The 26,363-nt window shown below is 42.0% G+C and overlaps 1 protein-coding gene across 1 annotated transcript; it reads right to left on the reverse strand.

Moving 5' to 3' along the window:
- Positions 1-260: 260 nt before the first annotated feature.
- On the reverse strand, positions 261-24,670 carry LOC139066148 (zinc finger protein 665-like). Its single transcript, XM_070548193.1, has 4 exons — positions 23,811-24,670; positions 23,555-23,667; positions 18,183-18,680; positions 261-4,634 (listed from the first exon to the last, which is right to left on the reverse strand). Exons 2-4 carry the CDS (start codon positions 23,562-23,564, stop codon positions 2,863-2,865), a joined length of 2,280 nt encoding a protein of 759 aa, XP_070404294.1. The 5' UTR covers positions 23,565-23,667; positions 23,811-24,670; the 3' UTR covers positions 261-2,862.
- Positions 24,671-26,363: the final 1,693 nt, after the last annotated feature.

A 26,363-nucleotide genomic window follows, 5' to 3' on the forward strand; every position in this document is an offset into this window, starting at 1 on the left:
GTGTAAGTTGCATGCAGGCAGGAGGAGTATCAGAAATCCGTGGAAGATGACTGATAAACATAACTAATTTGGTGCAAACATTTACTCGCCAGGTGGCAGGTAGAGCTCAAAAATTTACTCGCCAAATGGAGCAATTTACTCGCATTTGGCGAGTGGCGAGTGTTAATTTCGGACCCTGCCCTCAGAGCACGCCCTCTCAGCGTCAGAAAGCTTGGTCATGAAGTAAAGACATGTGATGGTTATGCCCTTAACCCTGGATCCCTTCTGAATGAGGCTGGCTAACGTGCAAGATGACCTTCTGGTTTACTGAACACACATTAGGATTATCAACCATAATCATTATTATACCCAAGCATAATAAGTCATTCCAGTAATTAAAATACATTTATACTGAAGAGATTATTTATGATGGTTGTAATAACAGTAATAAAGTCAAGAGTTTATTAAAATTATTATTTAAAATAATTATTGTGAAACTTGAAGTGTCCATCTTGGGACGGAACAGCAGCAGATAAAGATGGTTTCAGCAGAAATCACGGCTCCTGGCGGGTTAATCTGTGGGGCAAAGTTACAGTCGACCCAGCTTGACCCAGCTGGGAAAATGTGACCTTTGTCACAAATTAGAGGCCATTCATGACGCTACACATAAGATAACACTCATTCATTCAGGACTGCAGATGGAATTAGCTTCACGTTAAATCTGGTACAATGCATCAAATTTCAATATGTATGTTTAATATTGTACACGGTCCTTAAATAAACAAACATTCATCACAACTGTAGCTACATTCCTACCAGCATTATAAAGATCAATAAGCCACATAAAATGTAACATATGAAAGTTAAACATTTCATGACATAAACTAACTAATAAAATTCTGCACTGATATAAATTTCTATTTTCAGCTAAATTAATATTTATTGTAAGTATAAATAATGCTGGAATGAATCTGAATCATTTAGTAAATAGTTGAGTGTTCGAATAAAAACAAGTGTGATTGTAAATTGTCCATCGTGTCACCAGCTACAGAAACTTCTGGGACACCTGACCAACCAGGTGGATTTTCTGTGACGTTTCCATAACGTTATAAAAGCTGATGCAGATGATCAGATTATCTCTACCGGGTCGTTCCGCTCTCCCGTCGCGGTTCGCTCCGTTTCTGTCTGTGACGCTGCAAAGCCGGTTTCCCTCTAATAGCGATTTTTGGAGTAACGTGAATTACATCGTTGGAAAGCTCGTTTTATGTCCTTTTTGAAACCGTTGGAATTATTTTAATTCCATCAGTTATTCAGAAGTTATGACGCGGAGAATCTAGAGTGAGAAATAACGTGGTTCTTGTGTTTCTCTAGTTTCACTTCAGAAGAAGTCTCTCATGTTCACTTTTCTGTCTGATATGCTAACTCTGCTCCACACACACACACACACACACACACACACACACACACACACACACTCAAATGTTAATGCAAACAAAAGCTCTGAGGCTAAAATCCATCCAGCTGACGTGACGCAGGCTGAATAAAAACTTACAGGTAGATGAACGCAGACTCCTGCCGACAAGCAAAACACCGGTCTGTCGTCTCCATGGCAGCGAGTTAGAGAGACAGCCGATCATACGTTAGCCTGACGTGGCAAAGCCAATCAGTGAGTGAGACGTTAAATACAAATATTTTTTCTTCTGCCTAGTGGTATGCAAGCACATTACAGTGGTACTTGGAAGCAGTTCATATTTCATTTCCCAGGTGATGGCTATCAGTGATTCGACAGCATTTGCTGAATCTTACTTAAAAATCAAAACAAAACAAAAACATTGGACTGTGATCTGTATTGCTTAATTCACAAATGAATAAACCCACAGCTTTTATCAGTGATAATGGCAAAAAAAAATGCCTAAACCACAACTACATGAAAAAAATTAGAACAGGACAACCGCACGATGCTGCACTACTGAGAGAGGGCGTGAAGCCTCGTTCACACTGAATACAGAACGCATACAGAAGTGCTAAGTGTCTGTGATTAAATGTCCACCAGCAGTGATTAGTTGTGTCATCAGAAATAAAGGGAATGTGGTTAATTTTCATGCTGAGCTGTTTCTTGGAGTGCTATGACTAAAATCTGTCATGGCAAAGTTTGAGTTAAAAAAGATAACCGATTTATTACAATCTAGTCCATGTTAATACAAGCATCGGTACACCGGTGGAGAACCATGCAGCCCAAAAGTGGTTCTGTCTTTCCAGCATCTGTCCACTGCTTATAACTCTACAACAGCATCTCTAAAAAATCTGGTACATGCACATTCCTAAGCCTGCTTAGAATAGCAAAATGCTATTGTAGGAGAATGGAGTCTCCACAGAGCCGCCTTGTAATTTATGACTTCTTGACAACAGTCCCAGCTGTCTCTACACAGCCTTTAAGGTGGGATTTCTTCTTAGGGGCTCCAAATGAATAAAGACACATTATTTTTAAGCTGCAGTTATTACAACATTGTATGCTATTATTTTATATACAGATAAATTGTTTAAAGCAGACGCCACCGGTATCTAACAGCTTTAAATTGCAGTGGGTTATGTACTACAACCATCATGTGTCTGTTATCTTGTCTGCTTCTTAAATACAGGAGGGTATAACAGTTTTTTCTTAATCTTTAAGTAATATTCTTTTGTATTCAGAATTCATGAATGAACATCTCAAATATTTGGTTAAGGCCTGAGTTTTAAAAACAAAGGAGATTTGAAAAAGAAAATCAAAAGAAGAGGTGGCTCAAGGGCCGAGTACGGACTTGATCAACGATAGTTGAGCAGAGGTACAAGACTAACATTAAGGTTGTAAAAAACTAAATAGTACATTTGGAAGTACTGTTGTTAAATAAATCCTTCGAGCCTCATGTGGATGCTCGTATGTCTCTTTAAAGTTGTCTTTCGGCTAAATCTTTTCCCACAGAGCTCACAGGCAAAACGCTTCTCTCCTGTGTGGACTCTCATGTGATTATTTAAACTTGCCTTTTGGGTACATCTGTATCCACAGAGCTCACACGCAAAAGGCTTCTCTCCTGTGTGGACTCTCATGTGCGTGTTTACATTATATTTTTGGCGAAATCTTTGTCCACAGAGCTCACAGGAAAAGGGCTTCTCTCCTGTGTGGACTCTCATGTGTGCGTTGAAACTATTTTCATGGCTAAATCTTTTCCCACAGAGCTCACAGGCAAAAGGCTTCTGCCCGGTGTGGACTCTCATGTGTCTGTTTAAACTTGCCTTTTGGGTACATCTGTATTTACAGAGCTCACAGGCAAAAGGCTTCTCTCCTCTGTGGACTCTCATGTGTCTGTTTAAACTTGCCTTTTGGGTACATCTGTATTTACAGAGCTCACAGACAAAAGGCTTCTCTCCTGTGTGGACTCTCACGTGTCTGTTTAACTGTGACTTTTTGGTACATCTGTATCCACAGAGCTCACAGGCAAAAGGCTTCTCTCCTGTGTGGACTCTCATGTGATCATTTAAATGTGACTTTTTGGTACATCTGTATCCACAGAGCTCACAGGCAAAAGGCTTATCTCCTGTGTGGACTCCCATGTGTGTGTTTAAACTATTTTTATGGCTAAATCTTTTCCCACAGAGCTCACAGGCAAAAGGCTTCTCTCCTGTGTGGACTCTCACGTGTCTGTTTAAATGTGACTTTTTGGTACATCTGTATCCACAGAGCTCACAGGCAAAAGGCTTCTCTCCTGTGTGGACTTTCATGTGATAGTTTAAACTTGCCTTTTGGGTACATCTGTATCCACAGAGCTCACAGGCAAAAGGCTTCTCTCCTGTGTGGACTCTCATGTGATCATTTAAATGTGACTTTTTGGTACATCTGTATCCACAGAGCTCACAGGCAAAAGGCTTATCTCCTGTGTGGACTCCCATGTGTGTGTTTAAACTATTTTTATGGCTAAATCTTTTCCCACAGAGCTCACAGGCAAAAGGCTTCTCTCCTGTGTGGACTCTCACGTGTCTGTTTAAATGTGACTTTTTGGTACATCTGTATCCACAGAGCTCGCAGACATAAGGCTTCTCTCCTGTGTGGACTCTAATGTGTGTGTTTAAATTACTTTTCTGGATAAATCTTTTCCCACAGTCATCACAACTAAATGATTTTGGTTCTTTCTGGACTTTTCTACATGAGCCTCCATGTTGCTTCTCTTTCACACATTTTGTATTAACCGAACATTCTGAAGACTTTCCTGCTGAATGACTTGTCACTCTCTCATGTTCCTGAAGAGACCACTTGTGGAGGAACCGTATACCACACACAGGGCAGCTAAATGATTTGTTGACGGTCTTAATATCTGACTCTGAAGACTTGTTCTCATTACAGCCATGGTCTCCGTTTCCAGTTCCAGGCCCAGAGTGTGAACGCTCGGAGTCTAGATTCACATCATCTTCATCTTCTCCACTAACTTCAATCTCTGAAGAATTGTATGTCTTTTCATTAGGGTCCAGATCTAGGTTCTTGCTAGTTTCTGCTCCTCCACCAACTTTTGCTGTCGTCTGCCCAGCCAAGCTGCTGGTTGGGACACCTCCGTCTTTCATTTGATGGTTGTGGAAATGTAAGAGCAGAGGTTTCTCATCCGTCTCTTCTCTCTTCCTTGAAACTGCAGTGAACCAAGCAGAAATACATAAAAGAAAAATATTCAGTAAAAAGACAAGACAAAAGACCTAGGGGTGTTTTTGCAATCAGTAAAATACATAACCAATGTTGGTAAACACATTACTATTTATGGTAATGCATTACTTTAACAAATAATTATGAATCTAATGAGTTGCTTTTAAGTCCAGACATCACTATGCGGTTGGTAGAAGGAAAAAACGCTATCTGCAAATTCTGATTAAAGCCTCTCAGAGCCGGTCAAACCAGCCGTCCGTCGCTGTTACTGTGGAGCCTAGAGATACCCTGACAGTAGCATTGTGTCAGCCCCTCCCTTCCTTTCCCTAACACTGTAGACGCGCAGTGGCAAAAATGTAAACAAATATAAAAGCCGAACATTTACTCCGTGAGAGTGCTGTAAAGTTTGTTTCCTACAACGAAATCACGGTGTGGAGGAAGCTTGTTAAAATGCGTCAAAACGGTAAATGTAATACGTGTTTTAAGAAGAAACTGTGGGTGGAAAGAGGTGAGATTGTAAGGCTCGCTGCAGAAATAAAAACACTGAGCATCAACACTCGTCTGTAACCCATAAAATAATAATGAGCATCATGCTGCTAGATCAGCAGCTTGTGATGACAGTTAGTTCTGCTCACTAGGTCAGCTGACCTTAATACACACGATGGGACATATGGCACTAGAATTCCAGATAAAGAGCTAGGAGCAAGGCCATTTAAACATTTGTAGGCCAGAACCAAAATCTTAAATTGAACACAGAACTGAACTGGGATCCAATGCAGAGGCAACAACTGGAGTGATATGATCAAATCGACCAGTGCCAGTCTAAAGACGGGCTGCAGCATTCTGAACAAGCTGCAGCCTAGCAATACATCCATGATCAACATTAGGGCTGCACAATATTAGGAAAACCTGCGATATTCGATAACAGTGCTTAATATTGCGATATCGATATTACTCACGATAAATGAACAAATACTAAAGTATGCAGTGTTGATGTCGTCTAGCGTGTGACGTCTGCTCTGGGATCAAAGCAAACAAAAACTAATGCATGAATTCCATTACAACATAACATTATTATTGCAAAAATATGCAGCTGCACCTGCTACTGTATTAGCAGCAAAACAACAAACTGCATGCATGCAGTTTCTCAGTGACTTTAAAGGAGACATAACATGAAAAACCCACTTTTTTATCCGTTAACACAGTGTGTTTCACATTTTAAGTGTCTAAGTGAGCAAAAAGGCTTATATTATTCACTGGAGTTGCTATTTAGATATTTAATAATTAAGTTTTGGGCATATTTGTCCACCCGTTCAGTTTTTCAAATTATCTATTACATCAGTAATTTATTTCGTCATGATAACTACCAAATATGGTCATGGCCCTCGGCTAAACACAGAGCCAATCCACCATTTTTTCTTCTCGCTAAGATTTTTTGTAGTCCTATTGGAAAAATGCAGAATGTCTGGTTATTTTAGTCACACACAGCTCAAAACTGTTCCTCGTTTTAAGGAAGGGTGGTGGGGCAGTATTTAAAACCCAGAAGCTGATGACACAACTGCTAAAAAAAAAAAAAAGAAAAAGTTGTGTGTTTCTGTTTGTGTGTGTGTGTGTGCGTTCGTTTGTTCGTGTCTCCAGGCTAGTAAGTACTGAGGGCTTCATCTATCTAGAAGGAGTCATTTTCATCTGAATGTGGCAGCAACGGGACACAGCAGCAGAGCGATAAACTTCATATCACTCTAAAATGTCGACAAACTTTACTTTAGATTTACTGGCATTAGCAGCACTAAAGCGTTAGCATCCGACTTGCTATCGCTAGCACAGTATGCTAGTAAAGTTAGCACCCAGATTAATGTGGATTTGGCCGATTTTGGTGGAATAAAACGTGATTTCTGATCAACGCCTTCTTTTACACCAGATGATAACCTTCCACTGATTGTAACAGCAGAGAGCCTGTGTGTGTTATTTTACGTGAGTGTGATGTAATTTTAGCATCCAGTAAATAAAGTCCCATATCAGCTAAAATGCAGCGTGACAAAGTCGTTAAAGTGCGTCAACACAGTGGATTTAATAGAGTTTTAAAGAACAATCTCTGAGTGAAGTGAGGTTAGTTTTTTGTCTCACTGCAGATATAAAAACTAACTCTGCATCAGTCAGACGCAGCAAAGCTCACCGTCTGTATGAGCGTGAGCGTCGGAAAGCTGATAAAATCGGCTGTAAAATAATTAAAACAAAAGTAAAAATGCTCCTTTCCTTTTTAGAGTCCACATCCAGCAGGCTGGAGCCATGTTTCACTGACAGGCTGTCAGACTAACGCCCCGATGAGCTCAGCTGGGACAAACTGGTCTGATGTTTAGGTAAGTGAAGATCTGCTTCTTCAAGGCCTTGAGATGCTAGTAAAAAATAATTTAGCCAGCTTGCTAATGTTACTTTTCTTCTCCTCTAAGGAACACAGAACGTTCAGATGTTGGAGCTTCACAAGACCTACTGAGGAAGGAGACCCACCAGTAAAGAGACGGTCTGGACCAGACCAAAGTGAGTGATGACACACCTCAGCCACCCTCATCATTAAGAACACCTCACCCCCTGAATCACTCCGTCTGATGACAGCAGAGTGATTTATTTGATGTTTTACTTGTTTAGTCTGTTTAGAAATTATTGAATTACATTATTCTCTGTAAACAACCATCTGATCTGGACATGTACAGAATAACTTTCCCCAAAAACAGCTGCAGCATGTAGTAAGTCTGTCTGCGCTGCTCTCTAATAAGCTTCCTTTCATAAGGAATCATTTGTATAATTTTAGTGTCACTATTTTATTACACCTGTAGGAAAATATCAAGTCACTGCAGCAAAGTGAACTTGTAAACAAAGTAAAAGATGAACCAAAACAACACAAACGTGACTATAAACATGAAAGCTAAAGAACCAACTTTCCTAAAGCTGCTTGTCGACAAAATATGTCATTAAAGTTATTGTCTATCATTGCAGAATATGGCGATGACATCATGGAACTGGTCTTTGGAAAAGTTTTCCATGAACCAACTTCGTTTCTAGATGAGGTAGAGAAGATCTGCATCTCACCAACCCTCTGGTCTCAGTATTCAGACAACGGAGGTCTCCCACTGTTATCCAGGACCAGTTTGAAGCCCACATACTGCCCCTCCCTCATCATCAGGAAACACCAATCCGTATCCTGAGGGCAACAGAAGACGGCAGGAGGACAGGAACTCTGAGACCTAGATACCACCAGCACCGAGACACAAAGCACCTGTGTGCACAACGCCTGTTTAACTACTAAAGCCTGTTTATTATATTGTTCTACTTATTTGCTGTGAGGTTAATACTTAGAAAATTTGTATATTAATGTAAACAATTTTAAAAAATCACTGATTGTATGTTTTCTTTTAGATGTAATGGTCCAAACTCAGCCTTGTAGACATTTATTGCATCCTGTAGGTAAATACACAGAACAGGCTCAGGTCCAGGATGACCCAGCATGCTCTTCTTCCATTCTGGCTGTTAGGGATTGTATCAATAACTCAATGCCTATTGATGTTTTCACAGTAGGCATTGGGGCTCGCTAAAGCTGATTTAATTTCTCTGTACTTGGATATCTCTGAGTTATTGTAGCACAAAAGCACGCTAAAACGCACATTTTCTGTTGTTCCACCTAGCTTTTAGGGAACCATTTGAGTCCGCACGCAGTTTATTTGGTACTGAACAGTTTGCTGCTCGTCCAGTTAGCTTAGCCTCAGCACGGCTATGGCTACTTCTGTCTCCGCTTCTCCGTCTCCTATCTCTTGCTCTCTGTGTCAGATGTTTAGTTACTCCTCTGCCTCCTTTAGTGATAATGGTACGTGTAATAAATGTAGCATTTTTGTAGCTTTGGAGGCGAGGGTGTCGGAATTGGAGTCCCGGCTCCGCGCTGTTGAAAAACCTGTAAACAGCCGTAGTTACTTAGCTAGCGCGGGGCTAACTAGCTCAGAACAACCCCGTAGCAACCCTCCAGTGGAACCCGAGCAGCCGGGACCTCAGGCCGGCTGGGTGACGGTACGCAGGAAGCATAGAACCCAGCCCGTGGGCCACCACCAACCCGTCCACGTTTCTAATAGATTTTCCCCGCTCAGTGACGCACCCACTGACAAGCCGACTCTGATCATTGGCAGCTCCATAGTCAGAAACGTGGCATTAGAGACTCCAGCAACCATAGTTAAATGTTTACCTGGGGCCAGAGCGGGCGACATTAAATCTTATCTGAAACTGCTGGCTAAGGATAAGCGTAAATACAGTAAGATTGTTATTCACGCTGGCGGTAACGACACCCGGTTACGCCAATCGGAGGTCACTAAAATTAATGTTGCTTCGGTGTGTAAGTTCGCCAAAACAATGTCGGACTCCGTAATTTTCTCTGGCCCCCTGCCTGATCGGACCAGTGACGACATGTTTAGCCGCATGCTGTCCTTCAACCGCTGGTTGTCTAGGTGGTGTCCTGAAAACAGCGTGGGCTACATTGATAATTGGAAAACTTTTTGGGGAAAACCTGGTCTGATGCGGAGAGACGGCATCCATCCCTCTTTGGATGGTGCAGCTCTTCTTTCTAGGAATATGGCCAGTTTTATTAGTCCTCCATGACAACCCAGGGTCCAGACCAGGAAGCAGAGTCGTAGTTTAACCCACCCCTCTGCAGCTTCTGTACTGTTACCCACCCACTACCCCATAGAGACAGTGTCCTGCCCACGGCCAAAATCACACAGATTAAATATCAGGCTTAATAAAGCAAATCATGGAAATCTCATAAATATTAGAACAAATTCAACTGAGCAGAAAACTAGAAAAATTAAATGTGGGTTGTTGAACATTAGATCCATTTTTTCTAAGACTTTGTTAGTTAATGAGTTGATTTGTGATAATCAGATCTCTTTGCTCTCTCTCACAGAATCCTGGCTGCAGCAAGAGGACTATGTTAGCTTAAACGAGTCGACTCCTTCAAATTATTTAAATCATCACATTGCTCGAAGTACAGGGCGAGGAGGAGGAGTGGCAACCATTTTTCATTCGGACTTATTAATCAGTCCCTTACAGAATAATAGCTACAGTTCGTTTGAACATCTTATTCTTAGTTTTCCTAATCCAGATTGCAAAACTGTAAAACCACTCTTGTTTGTAGTTTTATATCGTCCACCAGGCCCTTACTCTGAGTTTTTGGATCAGATCTCTGATTTTTTATCTGATTTGGTGCTAAATACTGATAAGGTCATTGTAGTGGGGGATTTCAACATTCATGTGGACATCGAAAATGATTGCCTCAATGTAGCCTTTAGTAATATCTTAGACTCAATTGGTTTTACTCAAAGAATACATAGCTCCACCCACTCCTGCCATCATACATTGGACCTTGTTCTGACTTATGGCATTGAGTGTGAGGAAATAACAATCTTTCCACATAATCCAGTCCTCTCGGACCACTTTCTGATAACCTTTGAGTTTTTTATAACTGAGTTCTCGAGACATGAAAGTAAATTTCATTATAGTCGGTCTCTATCTGACAACGCTGTTGCGTCTTTTAAATCAACTGTTCCATCCTTACTGTCCTCAGCATCTCAGAGGCATGTAGCAGAGGGCAATATTTTCAGTTCTAGCCCATCACAAATTGATGCCTTAGTTCATCATGTGACTTCCTCTTTACGTGTGGCATTAGATGATTTTGCCCCTTTAAAAAAGAAGGTAATTAGGGACAGGAATTTGGCTCCCTGGTTTAACTCTCATCTACGAGCCTTAAAACAAAACTCTAGGAAATTGGAGAGAACATGGCGCTCTACGCACCATGAGGAGGCCTACCTGTCCTGGAAAAATAGTCTTGTGCTTTATAAAAATAAGCTTCAACAAACTAGAACTGCTTATTTTTCAGCATTAATTGAGGAGAATAAGCATAATCCTAAATTTCTTTTCAGTACAGTTGCTAAACTTACACAGAATCGTAGCTCTGAGCCATCTATTCCCTTAGCCCTCAGCAGCAATGACTTCATGGGATTTTTTACAAGTAAAATTAATTCTATTAGAAACAAAATCTTTAGCATCCTCCCTAATGCGATTTCTTCTTCCTCAGTAAGTGAGGCAGCTTCAGAGGTGACTCTAGAACCTCATCTGTGCTTGAACCGTTTTGATCCAGTTGAGCTTTCAGAGTTATCAAAAATATTAGCTTCATCTAAACCTTCAACTTGCATTTTGGATCCAATCCCAACCAAATTATTTAAAGATGCATTTCCTTTGGTTACTGCCCCCATTCTAGATATAATCAATCTATCCTTAGTAAATGGGTATGTACCACAAGATTTTAAGGTTGCTGTAATCAAACCTTCACTTAAGAAGCCTTCTCTGGATCCAGATGACCCAATGAATTACAGACCAATATCTAACCTTCCATTTTTATCCAAAGTCCTGGAGAAAATAGTGGCCATCCAAGTATGTCAGCATTTAAACACTAATGATCTGTTTGAGGAATTTCAGTCTGGTTTTAGAGAGTATCACAGCCCTGAAACCGCATTAGTGAGAGTTACAAATGATATTCTTATGGCCTCAGATAAGAATCTTGTGTCTGTTCTAGTCTTGTTAGATCTCAGTGCTGCCTTTGACACAGTTGATCACAATGTTCTTTTAGAAAGACTTGAACATGTTGTAGGGATCAAAGGAACAGCATTAGGCTGGTTTAAATCCTACCTGTCTGACAGATTTCATTTTGTAAATGTACATGACAAATCTTCTTCATACTCCAGGGTTACTTGCGGAGTACCACAGGGTTCAGTGCTTGGGCCAATTCTTTTTACTATATATATGCTCCCAATTGGTAAAATCATTAGACAGCATGGGATAAACTTCCACTGTTACGCTGATGATACTCAGTTATATTTATCCATTAACCCTGATGAACCTAATCAGTTGGGTAGATTACAGGCTTGTCTTGAGGACATAAAAAATTGGATGACTCTTAACTTCTTGCTTTTAAATCAAGACAAGACGGAAGTTCTCATCTTTGGACCAGAAATCCAGAAAAGGAAATTGCTTAGCCAATCGCCTGACCTTAATGGCATTACATTAATCTCCGAGAACAAAGCAAGGAACCTTGGTGTTATCTTTGACCAGGACATGTCATTCAAATCCCAGGTTTCACAAGTTTGTCGGATTTCCTTTTTCCACCTTCGGAATATTGCTAAGATTAGAAGCATACTTTCCAGGAGTGATGCTGAAAAACTAGTTCATGCATTTATTACATCAAGACTGGATTACTGTAATTCATTACTCTCAGGAAGTCCACAGAATGTAGTTAAAAGTCTTCAGCTTGTCCAAAATGCTGCAGCTAGAGTTCTGATGAGAATTAAAAAGAGAGATCATATCTCTCCTGTCTTAGCTTCCCTACACTGGCTACCTGTTAAATTCAGAATATATTTTAAGATCCTTCTACTCACATATAAAGCTCTTAATAATCAAGGTCCATCATACATCAGTAATCTGATTGTTCCATATGTTCCTAACCGAGCACTTCGCTCTCAGACTGCAGGTCTACTGGTGGTTCCAAGAATATCTAAACTTAGGATGGGAGGCAGATCTTTTAGTTATCAGGCTCCTCTCCTGTGGAACCAGCTCCCAGCTTTAGTCCGTGAGGCCGACACTTTGTCTACTTTTAAGAATAGGCTTAAAACATTTTTATTTGATAGGGCTTATAGTTAAAATCGGATGTTAGCCTAAATCTGGACAAGTGGGGGATTACAGGGAGGTGGAGTGTACAGTCGGTAAAGACGGCTCTCCCTTGCCCTGCCTCCAACATGCCTACATCTAAATAGGATAGGTTATCCAGAGTTAACTCTGTAGTTATGCTGCTTAAGGCTTAGACTGCTGGAGGACACACTGACCACTTTTCACACTCTACTGATTTCTTCTACAGTCTGCTCTTTAAATGTACTATTTTGTGCAATTTCAGCTGTTAACTTTATTTTCTCCCCAGAAGAAGCTACAATGACGTTCTGCTGAGCTGTGGTGGCCTCATGGAGGGGGCCATCGTCTAGCACACTGCTGCTAACCACTAATACATTCTCTCTCTCCTGATAATAACTTTTTGTTTTCATTGACTTTTGATGTGCTAATACTAGTCTATCCGTTTAATTATAGATCCACTAGGATAAATACAATAAAGTTTATCTTTCACCAAATACAATATTTACTAAGACATCGCAATATAACTATAGACACATTACTTGTCTGAGTGTGTGTTTGTGTGTGTGTGTGTTTGTGTGTGTGCGTGTGTGTGTGTGTGTGTGTGTGTGTGTGTGTGTGTGTGTGTGTGTGTGTGTGTGTGTCTGCCTGCTCTGTCTTCTCGATCCCCAGTGAGTCGTGGAGGATGGCTGCTTATACTGAGCCAGGATTCTCTGGAGGTTTCTTCCTGTTAAAAGGGAGTTTTCCTCTCCACTGTCGCTGCATGCTTGCTTAGTATGAGGATTGCTGTATAGTCACTGACACTAGTCAGTGACTTGATGCAATTTGCTGGGTTCCTTATATAGGAAACATTATTTCTGATTGGCTTAATGAACTGTGAATTGGAATGTTTATGTGAAGTGCCTTGAGACGACTCTTCGTGATTTGGCGCTATATAAATAAACTTGAATTGAATTGAATAGATAGATAGATCAGGGTTTCCCTTACATAGGCGTAGCCGTGGCGGCCCGCCACGGCTGAAATCCCACCGCCACGCCTACAACATCCCAAGTTTTATTGATGTTTTTTTTTTTGTTTTTTTTTGCGCCGTTTCCCGAAGAAGCAGCGGGAACTACTGTGTTGTTGCTTGTGATCACAGCCGGCAGGTAGCAAGGAGGAGGAGGCAGGGCAGGGTGGTTACAGCTATGAGCGTACGGATAAAGCATTTTTGACGAATACGAGCAAGAAACGAGTGTAAAACTCGTAAATATCTGTAATCGTGCTGAATGAAATCCTCATTGGGTAACTGACTGTCTTCACGCTCTGTGATTGGCCAGTCAGATAGAGCGCCCGCCCCTCCCTACACACAAAACTGCAGCCGGGAGCTTCGTCAGCTCGGCCCAGTAAAGCCGGGCGGACACTGTGCGACTTTTTCACTTTTTTGAGCAGATTTTCCAGTCGTGTGAGAATCCACAAGATCGGGGCGAGTTTAGCGTTGAGCGTTGTGTAGTGTACAGGGGGTTACGAGAGGCGATTAACACCATGTGACCAGCTGCCGATCAGCAGTCGTGAGGTCGCACGGACTTCTGGCGTGTTTAATATTTCGCTCATCCCTCGTGAGGGTATCGCACTGTTGAAGCGGCGCAGCGAGCAGCTGCGACCCAAAAAGTATCAGAACCGCTCACGGCGCATTCGCAGTCCTGCATCAACTCCGCTCACCCGCTATTTCCCTAATAACACACGTTGTTCGTTTTTATTTCTACACGTTTTTTTACTCACAATGATTGTCAAGAAAGCGTGTTTGTCGTGTTCATGTCAAATTAAACTGATCATAAAACGCAGATTTACTTTCTTTATTTCGTTTCCTCATCCAACCCCCATAAATCCCTGTGTGTCCTCCTGCAGCACTCCCGAAGGACAACAGGCAAAACAAGACAAAAAAGTCTGACGTGTTGTGTAAAAACTGCTATTTTTTAGCATATTTTAGGTCCGACGTGTTGCTACCAGACGTACAGTGAGCACATGACTCGTGAGATCTACCCTGCGCTGAAGTCGTACAGTTTGAGCTGAAGCTGAGTTACGAGTGAAAAAGTCGCACAGTGTCTGCCCAGCTTATTATCATGTTCACTGTAATGCATCTTGATGTTCTTAACAAATAAAATAAATAAAAAATATTGGTCAGTAATGCCAAATATGTAAATTTGTGTTTCAGTCATTTTTATACTGGCTTAAAAATACTCCATTAAGTCTACTAAGCAGGGGTGTAGAACGTGTTTAAGAGGGCCAGCCCAGTAATGATGTTGGACCAAAATACAGGGGGCAGAGAGTCAAATAAAGGGGGCAAAAGAAGATGTTTTTCCAGACGCCAAGAAAAATTAAATGCCAAATCCACCCTGCAAAGTGTGTCACTGAGAGTTTAAAACAGAAATCATTCTTGTGCAAATTTTGGTGTACTCACCTTTAATACTAGTCATTACAATGCAGCAGTCGCTGGATTGGTGCAGTTCAAAGTGGAGTGCATCAAATAAAACAATATTAACATAAAGGTGAGACGTGTCATACCCCCCCCCCCGCCAACACCACCTCCACCACAGCTGGAAAAATTCCTAGGGGAAACACTGTAGATAGATAGATAGAGATCTTAATAAAATATATTCTTTTAATGGAGTTTTATCATTTTTTAAAACATTTTTATAGAAATAAATAAGCTAGCAGCATTTCTTGTGTGTGTATGTGTGCGCGCGTGCCTGCTCGCTTGTCCCTCCGTAGGCCGTGACGGATGTGTGTGCGACTACAGACAAATGCATGAGAGAGTTAGCAGCCTTGAAACAGCTTGATGAACTACTCTCCCCACGTTTTAAAAATGCTAATATAAAGTTTCTGCTATGCTAAATAATTTCTCTATAGAACTACAAAGTCCGACTAGGGGAGGAGAGTACAGGCATGGGCGGCGTTAGGCCCGGCTACTTGGGCTGAAGCCCCGGATGCTTTATGAAAAGCCCCGGATCTAAATCGCGAAGTAACATGCAGTACCAAAGTCCAACAGAGAGGGAGCAGCTGGCAGTAGTTTGTATACAGCCAGCCTGAGCCTCCACCACTGAAGAAGCCCTTCAGCAGCCGGCTTCTTCTACAGTCTGCCTGAAACGCATGTGTGAAGATGGACATAAGGATGCTTTTTAGACCAAAAGAACAACGACAGAACCCCAGCTTTCATGATACTGGTGTTGACTCAGGTTTGTGAGTCTTAACCCTAACCCTCACAGCCAGACAGGACACGGTAAAAAAAAAAAAAATAGCTGGCCAAACATTTTTAACAATAGAGGATGGAATGATGTTGAGTGCAGAGCTGGATGGTTTCATCCTTCCAACAATTTCCTCCAACATATCTGGGGTACAGAGTCAAAAGAATTTAAAATAGTTGAATCAAAACAGATTTCTTCATCAATAAAACTAAATTGCTGGGGAATTTGAGCTTGAATAGTTTCAGTTTTGCCTATAAATTATGTCAGAAAACTCTCAGCAGTAGTCGAGGAGGCTTTAAGTCCACCTGCACACGAAGGATTTCAAATCTCATCCACGGTAGAAAATAGTACTCTTAGGTTACGCTCATTAGAGCTAATAATATCAGATAAAAACGTGGATTTTGCCTTTTTTACAGCCATTTGATAGGAACACCATGCAGACCTCATGTCTTCAAATGAGGACTGTGACCTAGATTTCTTCCACTTCTGCTCACATTTCCTGCATTAGGTGAAGATTCTCTGTCATCCTGGACATGATCATCCTGAGCTTTAATATAAAAACAGCTGGGCATTTCTGGTTATCTTGAAGACGTTTTTCTTCTCATCCTAGAGGCTTCTTCACATTGGTTGTGAGTAGAAGGCTGTGAGTTATGGTCAGAAATAAACACACTGACGGTCTTTCTTTAGTTTCTCTTCTGAAAACGTTTTAGTCTAAACAAAGGTGATGTTATTGTTCATAGAATTAAAATTCAAGTCCAAGTAGGACCTGTGGTTAGTTGGCTCATTTGAAAAAAGTAATGTTTTTGACCTTGAAAGAATCAGGAATCGTTAGGAACTGGAATCGAAACAGGGGAATCGTTCAAATTCAAACGATGCCCAAACCAACTTTTTGTCTGAAGTGATTAACGTAACTGCAGTAAACGTTGACAGATAAAAATAGATTGTGACCGGATTTTTTAGACCCTGCTGGGGTCACTCAGTGACGCACCCATTGACAACCAAACTCTGGTAATTGGCAGCTCCATAGTCAGAAACGTGGCAGAGACTCCAGCAACCATAGTCAAATGTTTACCTGGGGCCAGAGCGGGCGGCATTAAATCCTACCTGAAACTGCTGGCTAAGGATAAGCGTAAATACAGTAAGACTGCTAATTACGCTGGTGGTAACATACCTGCAAACTCGGGCTGTGGAAAAAGGTGACAACTACAATGCCCCCTCCCGTCTGTGGGGTTTGTAGTGACCTGCTCTGGCATTTACATACTTCTTGTTGGAATAATTAAAATAAACTCATCAACATGATTTTTTGCTAAATGCAAACTATTTTCTACCATGACGTTTAGTCAGTCTCTGCTCAGAGAAACAAAAAAAAATATGCCTGACAAAAATGATTAGGGATCATCCTATATTTTTAAACATTTTATGAGACTAATTCACACTCATGTTACAGCCCCCTGTATTTGGGCTGATGAGTTTATCTCCCTCTGTTCATCCTGTGAGGTGAACCCCATGATCCAGCTAAATTCCCCCACCAGAGGGAGCCATTATCTGGAACCCTTTGGCCTGCTGCTGCTCCCCACAGGGCAGCTGGTGCACATCAGCTGATTAAGAGGTCTGCACAAACAGTTGAAAAGCCAGACTGAGGCCTAGTCCACACGTAGCCGGGGTTTTTTGAAAACGAATATCCGCCCCTCCAAAAACTTGCATCCACACCACCGCGTTTTAAAAACAAACTCTGTCCACACGTACCCGGACAAATACGTTGTTAAGGATATGCCAGACCTGTAGGCGGCAGTACTTCCCCCGTTCTTAACCTCGTCCTTCGTCTGTAGTCTTCCGCAAGGAGCAGTAATTCCGCTTGCAAAAACAAACAAGCAACAAGCGCTTGGACAATTGATGGATCGGGTAGTGACAGAGCGCAGCTCTGAGGGCTTCCATGATGCCGGCTAGTGTAAACACAGGTCGCACACGTGATGTCAGCATTTTTTGTCGCGGAAAGTGACGTTGCGGACCTTAAAACTCCGGTTTTGTCCGTCCACACGCAGACACCCAAAACGGAGAAAACGCAGATCTTCACTTTGGCCGGAGTTTTTAAAAAGATCCGTTTTCGTGTGGTTGACAGGCCAAAACGTAGAAAAATATCTATGTTTTGGCAGATCCCCAGCTACGTGTGGACAGGGCCTGAGAGGAGCCGGAGAGAGAAGTGCAGTGAATCGAGAGGTTTTGAAGGTTTTGATTACTTCATTTGTTCTTGTTTTCTTTTTGTTTGGTTATCCTATTTGGATAAACAGGAGGGATTATGTTATGTTTATTATTAACTGAATGTATTATTCTATGCCTGAAAGCATACACACACACACACACACACTCCCCCACAGACAGTCTTATCTTTATTATAAATAAACTCTGAGAGCAGAAACCTTTCTCCACACTCATCATGACTAAATGATTTAGGTTTCTTCTGGACGTTCCTGCACGAGTCTACATGTTGCTTCACTCTAACACATTTCTTATGAACCAAACAGCCTGAAGACCTTATTGCTGGATGACTTGTCTCCCTCACGTGTCTCTGGAGAGACCACTTGTGAAGAACTTGTTGACAGAATTACCATCTGACTCAGAAGACCTGCTCTCATTCCAGTCATCATCTTCATCTCCAGTTTCAGACCCAGAGTCTGACAGCTCAGAGTCCAGATTCACACCATCATCATCATCATCATCTCCACTAACTTCAGTCTCTGAAGAATCAGATGTTTGTTCATGAGGGTTCAGATCTGGGTTCCTGCTAGTTCCTGCTCCTCCACCAGTTTCTGCTGCCATCTGGTCAGCTGAGCTGCTGGTTGGAACATCTCTGTCTTCTATTTGCTGCTGATGAAGCTGTGAGACCAGAGGTTTCTCTTCATCATCCTCACTCTTTATAGAAACAGCAGTAACAGGAAACCCGACAGCTTCAGTCTCCTCCTTCAAACAGAGATGCTCTCCCTCCAGACTGGTCCAGAGCTCCTCCTGTTCCTCCTTTATGTGGAGGTGTTCTGGGTCCTGCTGGTCCACACCAGCACTCTGTTCTTCAGGAGCTTCTTCCTTAACCAGCACCAGCTGTGGAACATCTGTAGGAAACACAGACACATGATGTTACAGACCACCATACCTTTATATCTACACCATGAGTGATACTGGCTACATGATGTGGGAAAAAGGAACAAGAACATGAACTTCATTTAGATAAAAACAGATTTCTACTTTAGGAACAATAAAAACTTCCATCACAATCAGCGTGTTTGTTTCTGACCAGAACTTCTAAGCCTCCTACTCACAACCCAAGCTTTAGATCTGAAGCTGATGTGAGGAGAAACGTCTCCAAGATAAAATCAGCAACTATTCAGTCAAAAGGAAAATGAATAAACACTTAGATGTAGCTGCTGTCAGTAACAATCTTTCACTTTTAAGCTCTCAGCAGGCTAGAGCACTACAAAGCAAAGGAACATTACTAATTAGCATTTTGGGAGATTTATTGTTGTTATTATTATTATTAGTAGTAGTGGGTTACTTAGTGACTGAGCAGTGGGCGGAGCCTGTTGTTTTCTACTCATTGTATTATTTTTCAGCGTTTTATTGTGATTCCTTTCGTGACCTCGGTCTGGGACACGTGCTGTATGAATAAACTTGGTTCTTCTTCCACCACAGAGAAAGGCTGCTCTTCCAGCATCATGAACTTCCTTATGGTCCGGTTATTAGCTGAGCCATCTGACGCTCATACAGACGGGTGTTGGTGAGCGTAGCTGCGTCTGACTGGGAGGTGTTTATCTCTGCAGCCATCCCTGGAAACTCACCTCACTCCACCCAGACTTTGTTCTTTACGTCGTATTAAACCAGCTGTAATCAGCTTCCCCAGGAGCTGAAGCTTTTCATTGCAGGACTCAAAGCTTACATCACTCTCGCAGACGGAGTTAAAGTTAGGCGGACATGTTGTTTTACATTGTTGCTGCTGTCCTGCACAGCATGAAGGAAAAGGGGAAGAACCCCAAGTGCTGCACACAGGGTTCACACAGGTGTTGCTGGTATGATCAGAACATCCCAAACTAACACCAACGTAGATACACAATAAACAACTTGTATTAAAGGGGCATTATGGAAGTTTGACAGCCAAAACACGTATAGAAATAATAAATGTCTTCTTCATACATTCTCCTGCAATGCCCTGGTCCTGCAGAATGAGCCCTGACATTTTTACTGTGATTGCCTGTTTTTCTGTAAAATCACAGAAAAAGAGAGGTGCTCGGGTCGAGCAGGCTGCTTCATGCGCGTTCACGCTCAGGCATAGCCCGTAGCATTTGCTATCCGTAGCTTTAGCAGCAGAGAGAGAGGTAGTCGATGGCGCCTAGTGACGAACCTAGCTACATTTCTGAGGACCCTTAGCTACTTTCTGTAGAACTTTCTTCAAGATATTTCCTGCAAATTAGCAACAAAATAGCCATTTTCGCTCCGAACCGTTCTTTGGTTTGACGTTTCAGGTGTCATCAAGGAAATAGAAGTTACCGATGCTTTAAATGTAGCTGGTGCTTTAGCTCACCTAGTAAGATGTCTGACTCTCATGAAGAAGACCTGGGTTCGATTCTGGATGAGAACATAGTTTATTTAGAGTTTCTTTTTTACATTAATGGTGTATTTTTGTACAGTAAGATGCCCAAATTTCTATTTGAGACTAGCCGAACGGCATTGAATTCACAGATAAAAGATGTGGGTTCAACTTTCATTTTGGAACAATTTTTCAAACAAGGGAAGGGAATGATCTGAGCATGCAGGAGGACTGACCCATCTTAAACCTTTGTCGGCTGTGCTGAAGAGAAAGGTACAGAACCAAATTATTTAATTAATTAGCTGCGCGTTCTCCTGTCCTCTGGGCCACACACACACACACACACACACACACACACACACACACGGGACTGTTTCAGCTGTTATTTTGTTAAGGAGTGTGCACGTACAGCATGCACGCCTCGTGCACGAGCCTACTATTGAAGCTGCCGTTACGCTTTTGGCCTGAGGCGGCAATCGCAAGCATAAAAAATTCAAAAATCCGTAAAGTCCCTTTAAGTACTGATGAGCTATCTGCAGTGGAACAGGACCAGCTGGCATCCTCACACCAAAAGGAGGAACGGGTGTCTTTTATAAACCAGCCAGGCACTAACTGGTGTGTTTCCATTACTGAAACTTCCCAGTATGACCGTCTCCACTTCACCGGAGCCAGCCGAACCGGTCGTTTTCCAGACCTTTTGAGAGTCTTTGCAGGTTCTGTGGCCTCACCCAGATCACCCGCGGGCAAACCGAGTTCTAACCAGAAGCATCTGTCAGCATTCATTCTGGACAGTTTTACTTATTTTATGCTTCTTTGTGAGAAATGTCCTCATGTCCCCATGTCTGTGGAGGGATCAGACATGGACACTGCTTATTATGGGATAGTAATGGCACTGACTCCTCCTCCAGCTTCGACAAGCCTGTAGTTTCACTTTGGTTCGTTCGGTCGTTTATTTTCTAACTTTGTTGACAACCATTAGGATGAGTTATCTGTTATACTTATTTACATTTGATAGTAATATGATTAATAATATTTAATCTTACCTTCTATCATTTGTGGGTTTAGTGCATTCACTTAATATTAATTATAAAATGATAAATAACAGGTCACTACAGTCTGGGCATAGAAAGTGTTTCTAGGAACTAACGCTTGTTCAGCAGCTCACCTGTTCCACTGACAGGAGAAATCCTCTCATCAGCAGGTGATCAGCAGAGCGTCATGACTGAACACCGGCCCGAAAAAAAAAACAAAGAGACGACTAAAAACACCGACCTCAGATCGGCCCACCGGGAATTTGGGTCCTGGTTCCGCTCATCACGTTAACTCTCGTTGTGATATCAGAGCTTTATTGGCTCTGTTAGAATGCCAGCGCCTGGTGCGCGCGCAGCTTGTGTTTGTGCGCACCGCGGGAGTGAGCAATGAGCACGTGCGTTTTTGCAGCTTGCAGTGTTGCCAACTTAGCGACTTCGTCGCCATTTCTAACGGCTTTTCAGACCCCCTTAACGACTTTTTTTTATTTATTTATTTTTTCAAAATAGCTCCTGGCGACAAATCTGGCGACATTTCTGACCCCCCTCAGCTACTTTGACTACAGCTTTGTAGCCGACTTTACCTGCAGATTAGAGATACATCTGAAGCGAGTCGATCTGAGGAAAATAATCAAATAATCGATGCATCGGGATGCGGACATAAACGATTCTGCATCGTAGAAGAGTACGCCATAATTGATTATAGTGGAATGTAGTTTTGTTTTTTAACGGCGGCACCAGCGCACCATCCAAATCTGTCAGAGTGAGTGTCCTCCACATTTACCAAGTGGTTCCACCTTAATGTGGTACTGCAGGGTTGAGCGCTTGAGTTGTAACCTGAGACCGAACCGGAACCGAATCAGCCTGACCAGTTCTGTTGGATTTGGGCCATGACCTATGTTAAATGAGTGGGTTGTCGCGCGGCTCGCACAGCAAGGGAGAGAGAGGATCAGCAGACGCTCCTCCAAACATGTGTTATTATTTTCATAATTTCATAATTGTTTCTCCTGGAAGCGCTCAGTCCGACCGAGTGTTGTGATGCCGGAAGATCCGGTCTTGGGGAGGGGGCGGGGTGAGTGACGGTGGCTGCAGTGTGATGGTCTGTCTCTTTTATTTAGGGACACGGAGAAGTTAAGAGAGAGAGAAATAGAAGATAGAGTCGAGCCGTATAAACCTTTTATTGGGTGAGTCGCTATACAGAACAGAAGTTTAAGAGTATTTGAGTTTTCTAGACGGCTAATTTAGGTTATGTGTTATAGTGGGTTGTGTGGAGCCCACGCTAGAGAGACCAGGTGGCTGTGCTGGCGCTTCAAGCACGCTAACACCTCATCTTGGTGAGTTAACGCCATGTGCTCGCTAAGCTCTGCTAGCAACCTGCTAACTAAAGCTAACTGACTTTGGCCAGCCACATGAGTTCATTTTTAATGGATGTTAATGGTAATTCTGCTAACAGAAGGGAACAAATAATTATTTTTGTTTTATTTTTCCAAATGAATGTGAATATTGTGGATCTTAAACATCAATTTTGTTGATTATCATATTGTTATTGTGTAATTTTTGTATTACTCTATGGTTACATGCTAATCATAATCCTTGTTAAAAAAAACTGGTTAAAAACTGGAAAAAAAAAAGATTCAAACTATTAGTTACGTGAGTTAAAAACTGTTTCATGTATTGCCAAAATGTATTTTGAGAAAACAAATGTACATGCATGTAAATGGTTACTATGGTAATTTGAAGGATGAAGAAAGAAAAGATTGTAAAAGCTATAGCTGTGAGAATAAGAGATGAGAATTTTATTTAGCTGTAAACAATAATTGCATTATTGTTGTGCAGGCTAGGTTTTTATGCTCGGTACGGGACTGAAGTGGATTGGAGTCCTGGATTCTCTCCGGATGGAGATGGCGAGCCTGTGCCCGAACTGAACTGAATCCCGATCAGGAGAACATCATTCTTCTATACTGAGCCAACATTCCAGTGGTAACCACTCAGACCACTGAACCTGAGTTTTACAAGACCGAGGAGACTTTCTTTTTGACTAGACTACGACCAAATAGAAGACTGACTTTGAGCTCAACCTGACTAGGTTTACTGATATAGGGGGAAAGGCCTAATTGTTTAATTATATGTCTATTGCAGCTGCTGTATTTTATGTTCTATTTTCATATATCTATATAAAACTCCAAATCTGGTGCAACTGTGTTTTTTTGCTCATTCTTTGGATCCAGCTATTCCATTTCCCACTCGCTGGTAATTTGTAAGGTAATCCTGTTGGACCTAGAGTCTGGCCTATTTATTATTATTTTGAATAAGTGGTAACTTAATCTGACGCCAGGGTTACAATAGACTGACAATATATTCATTCATCCACCAGTACCTGTGTCCATGCTGTCCAGGTCCAGGTGGTGAAGAACACACGATGAATCAGTCCCAGCTGATGGATGATCCTGAAGTGGTAGCAGGTTTTCTTTAGCCGTGTTTAGCTAACAGCTGCAACAGAAACAAAGCAGGAGAGCTGATTAAGATGCTGCTTCAGAACAACGCAGGAGATTAAAGATCCAACGCTTTGGTTCTGGCCAAAGGAACAGCAGCAGATCCAGAGGGCAGGAAGTCTAGAGAAAAGCCTTTCTCACCCACAACCTGATTCTGGAGCTCCGATTGTCACGAAGACCGCAGAATATCTTCTCTGGTTCTGGAAAGAACTCCACCAAGTTGTTGAGGAGGAGAAGAAAGTTTCCACAGCCTGGTGAGAAGATTTCTGCAGCAGCAGCAGTTAGTCGCTTTAGCTGATCAACTCTCCCAGAGACTGAAGTGAAGACATTTTTACTGCAGAGCCTCAAACATCTCACACACCAGAACAACAAGCTAGCTCTGCTAGCATTTTCCGGTTTCTGCTTCTTCCGGTGGTCAATGACCATTGTAAAGGTGCACTACCGCCACCTGCTGGAGCAGAATAAAACACACCTGGCTCTCATACATAACTTCCGCTGGTGGTTTTTTAGACAAAATAGTTGTCGTAATGTTTTTTGTTCCTCTTTCCAAAAGCATCTGGCTGCAGACTTTTTTTTAAACAAGTTTTCTTTAACCATTGAAGCTTACAGGCTTACCTAAGAATCAATAATTACTGTTGAATTCTGAGCATGACAAAAAAAAAAACAGGTGTACAAATAGAAACAATAATATCGTAAATCCTTTTATACAGACCCGGGCCTGTATTTGACTCAAGCTCATCAAGCTCCAGGCCTTTATTGGAAGGAGGACCAGAATTAGAGGCAGGCCTCAATTTCTATTTGAGCAAAATGAACTAATGGTTCGCTGGAGTTTTTGACAATTAAAATTGCGCTAGCTCTGCTAGCAGCTTCCGGTTTCTGCTTCTTCCGGTGGTCAATGACCAGCGTAAAGGTGCACTACCGCCACCTGCTGGAGCAGAATAAAACACACCTGGCTCTCATACATAACTTCCGCTGGTGGTTTTTTAGACAAAATAGTTGTCGTAATGTTTTTTGTTCCTCTTTCCAAAAGCATCTGGCTGCAGACCTTTTTTTTTAAACAAGTTTTCTTTAACCATTGAAGCTTACAGGCTTACCTAAGAATCAATAATTACTGTTTAATTCTGAGCATGACAAAAAAAAAAAAAACAGGTGTACAAATAGAAACAATAATACCGTAAATCCTTTTATACAGGCCCGGGCCTGTATTTGACTCAAGCTCATCAAGCTCCAGGCCTTTATTGGAAGGAGGACCAGAATTAGAGGCAGGCCTCAATTTCTATTTGAGCAAAATGAACTAATGGTTCGCTGGAGTTTTTGACAATTAAAATTGCGCCCACATTTTCAAAGTAAACACATTTCTTTTAACAACGGTAGTTTCTGCTTCAGCCCTCTCCCCCTGCACAGCTGCCGCAAACTCACTGATGCGCCTGCAGCCTCTCGGAGTTCCTGCTCCTCTAAACATTAAAATAATTATTTCATTTTCTGTTCCTCACTTCTGATTACCTTCAATGGTGTCTGTTTGTTGCAACCACCGGGTACAAAAACTAACTTGTTTTTATTTGACTATTTTTCTGTCCTGTCTGTTTATTATCTTCCTGCATCTCCTCTCAATCCTAAAGTAAAACTGCTACCTGGGTTCATATATATTCACCTTATGAGTTACCTTTGAACTGCAGTTCTAAAAGATCTACCGACGGCAAAAACAGTGGAGTGCTCGCTGGCCGCATCAGTGATCGGTGCGTTGGAGGAAAAGGTGATGCTGCCCGCTCAACAGCAGCGAAACGCATCAGGCGCAAATAAAAGACAGAAAACATTAAAGGAAATGAGCCAACATGAACGATTGCGTGTTAAATTAGTTTTTGAGGTGGCAACACCTGATTTGATAATGTTACTGTGGCCGTGCTCAGGACGGAGATCTACCGACCGCAAAATCAGCGGAGTGCTTGCTGCTTGCCGGCCGCATCAGTGATCGGTGCGTCACCAGAGGACAAGGTGATGCGCCCCGCTCCACAGCAGCGAAACACATCAGGCTCAAATAAAAGACAGAAAACATTAAAGGAAATGAACCAACATGAACGATCGCATGTCAGTACCGACGCTCTGGCACAGCAGGCTGCTGTCTTTCCGAGGGCTGCATCTTGCCGGTCATTATCACGTGACAGCGACTAGTCGATGACAGGCATAAAAAGTCACTATAGTGAAGTCGAATAGTTCATACAACCCCTATTGCTCCCCAGTGTTCTGCAGCATAATCAGCACGTTCTCTTTAAACTTGATTTAAAATTTTCGCCGCCTCTTCATCTCTGCACGGTTAAAGTTACCCTCGCGGTCTGTCACTGGCAAATCAAAAGTGAGACGGATGACACAACACCCCCCCCTCCGTACTTGCTTGTTACCACATTCCACCCGGCCACAATAAAACACCGGCCATTATTCACCTCTGCCGACTTCGACACCGGCCAAAATATGATACCCGGCCGTTAAATGAATACCGGCCAATATTAGAGGATTTACAGTATTAACCTAGCTCAATATCAACCTGCAGAAATCATAACAAAAATAAATTACATCAAACAACATTATTAGCGGTAATGGAAACATTCACCAAATAGTTATAGAGAAAATGGCTTTCTTGGAACTACATAATTTAAGACAATCCATAAAGGATACAAGTTCTTTAAAAAAATCAATAAA

The sequence above is a fragment of the Nothobranchius furzeri genome, chromosome 2 (genome assembly GCF_043380555.1).
Source record: "Nothobranchius furzeri strain GRZ-AD chromosome 2, NfurGRZ-RIMD1, whole genome shotgun sequence".
NCBI lineage: Eukaryota > Metazoa > Chordata > Actinopteri > Cyprinodontiformes > Nothobranchiidae > Nothobranchius > Nothobranchius furzeri.

Coding starts and splice junctions, on each gene's coding strand:
- LOC139066148 (XM_070548193.1), bottom strand. Junction 4,635..18,182: donor CAGGTCTTCTGAGTCAGATG/GTAATTCTGTCA, acceptor GGTTCACTGCAG/TTTCAAGGAAGAGAGAAGAG.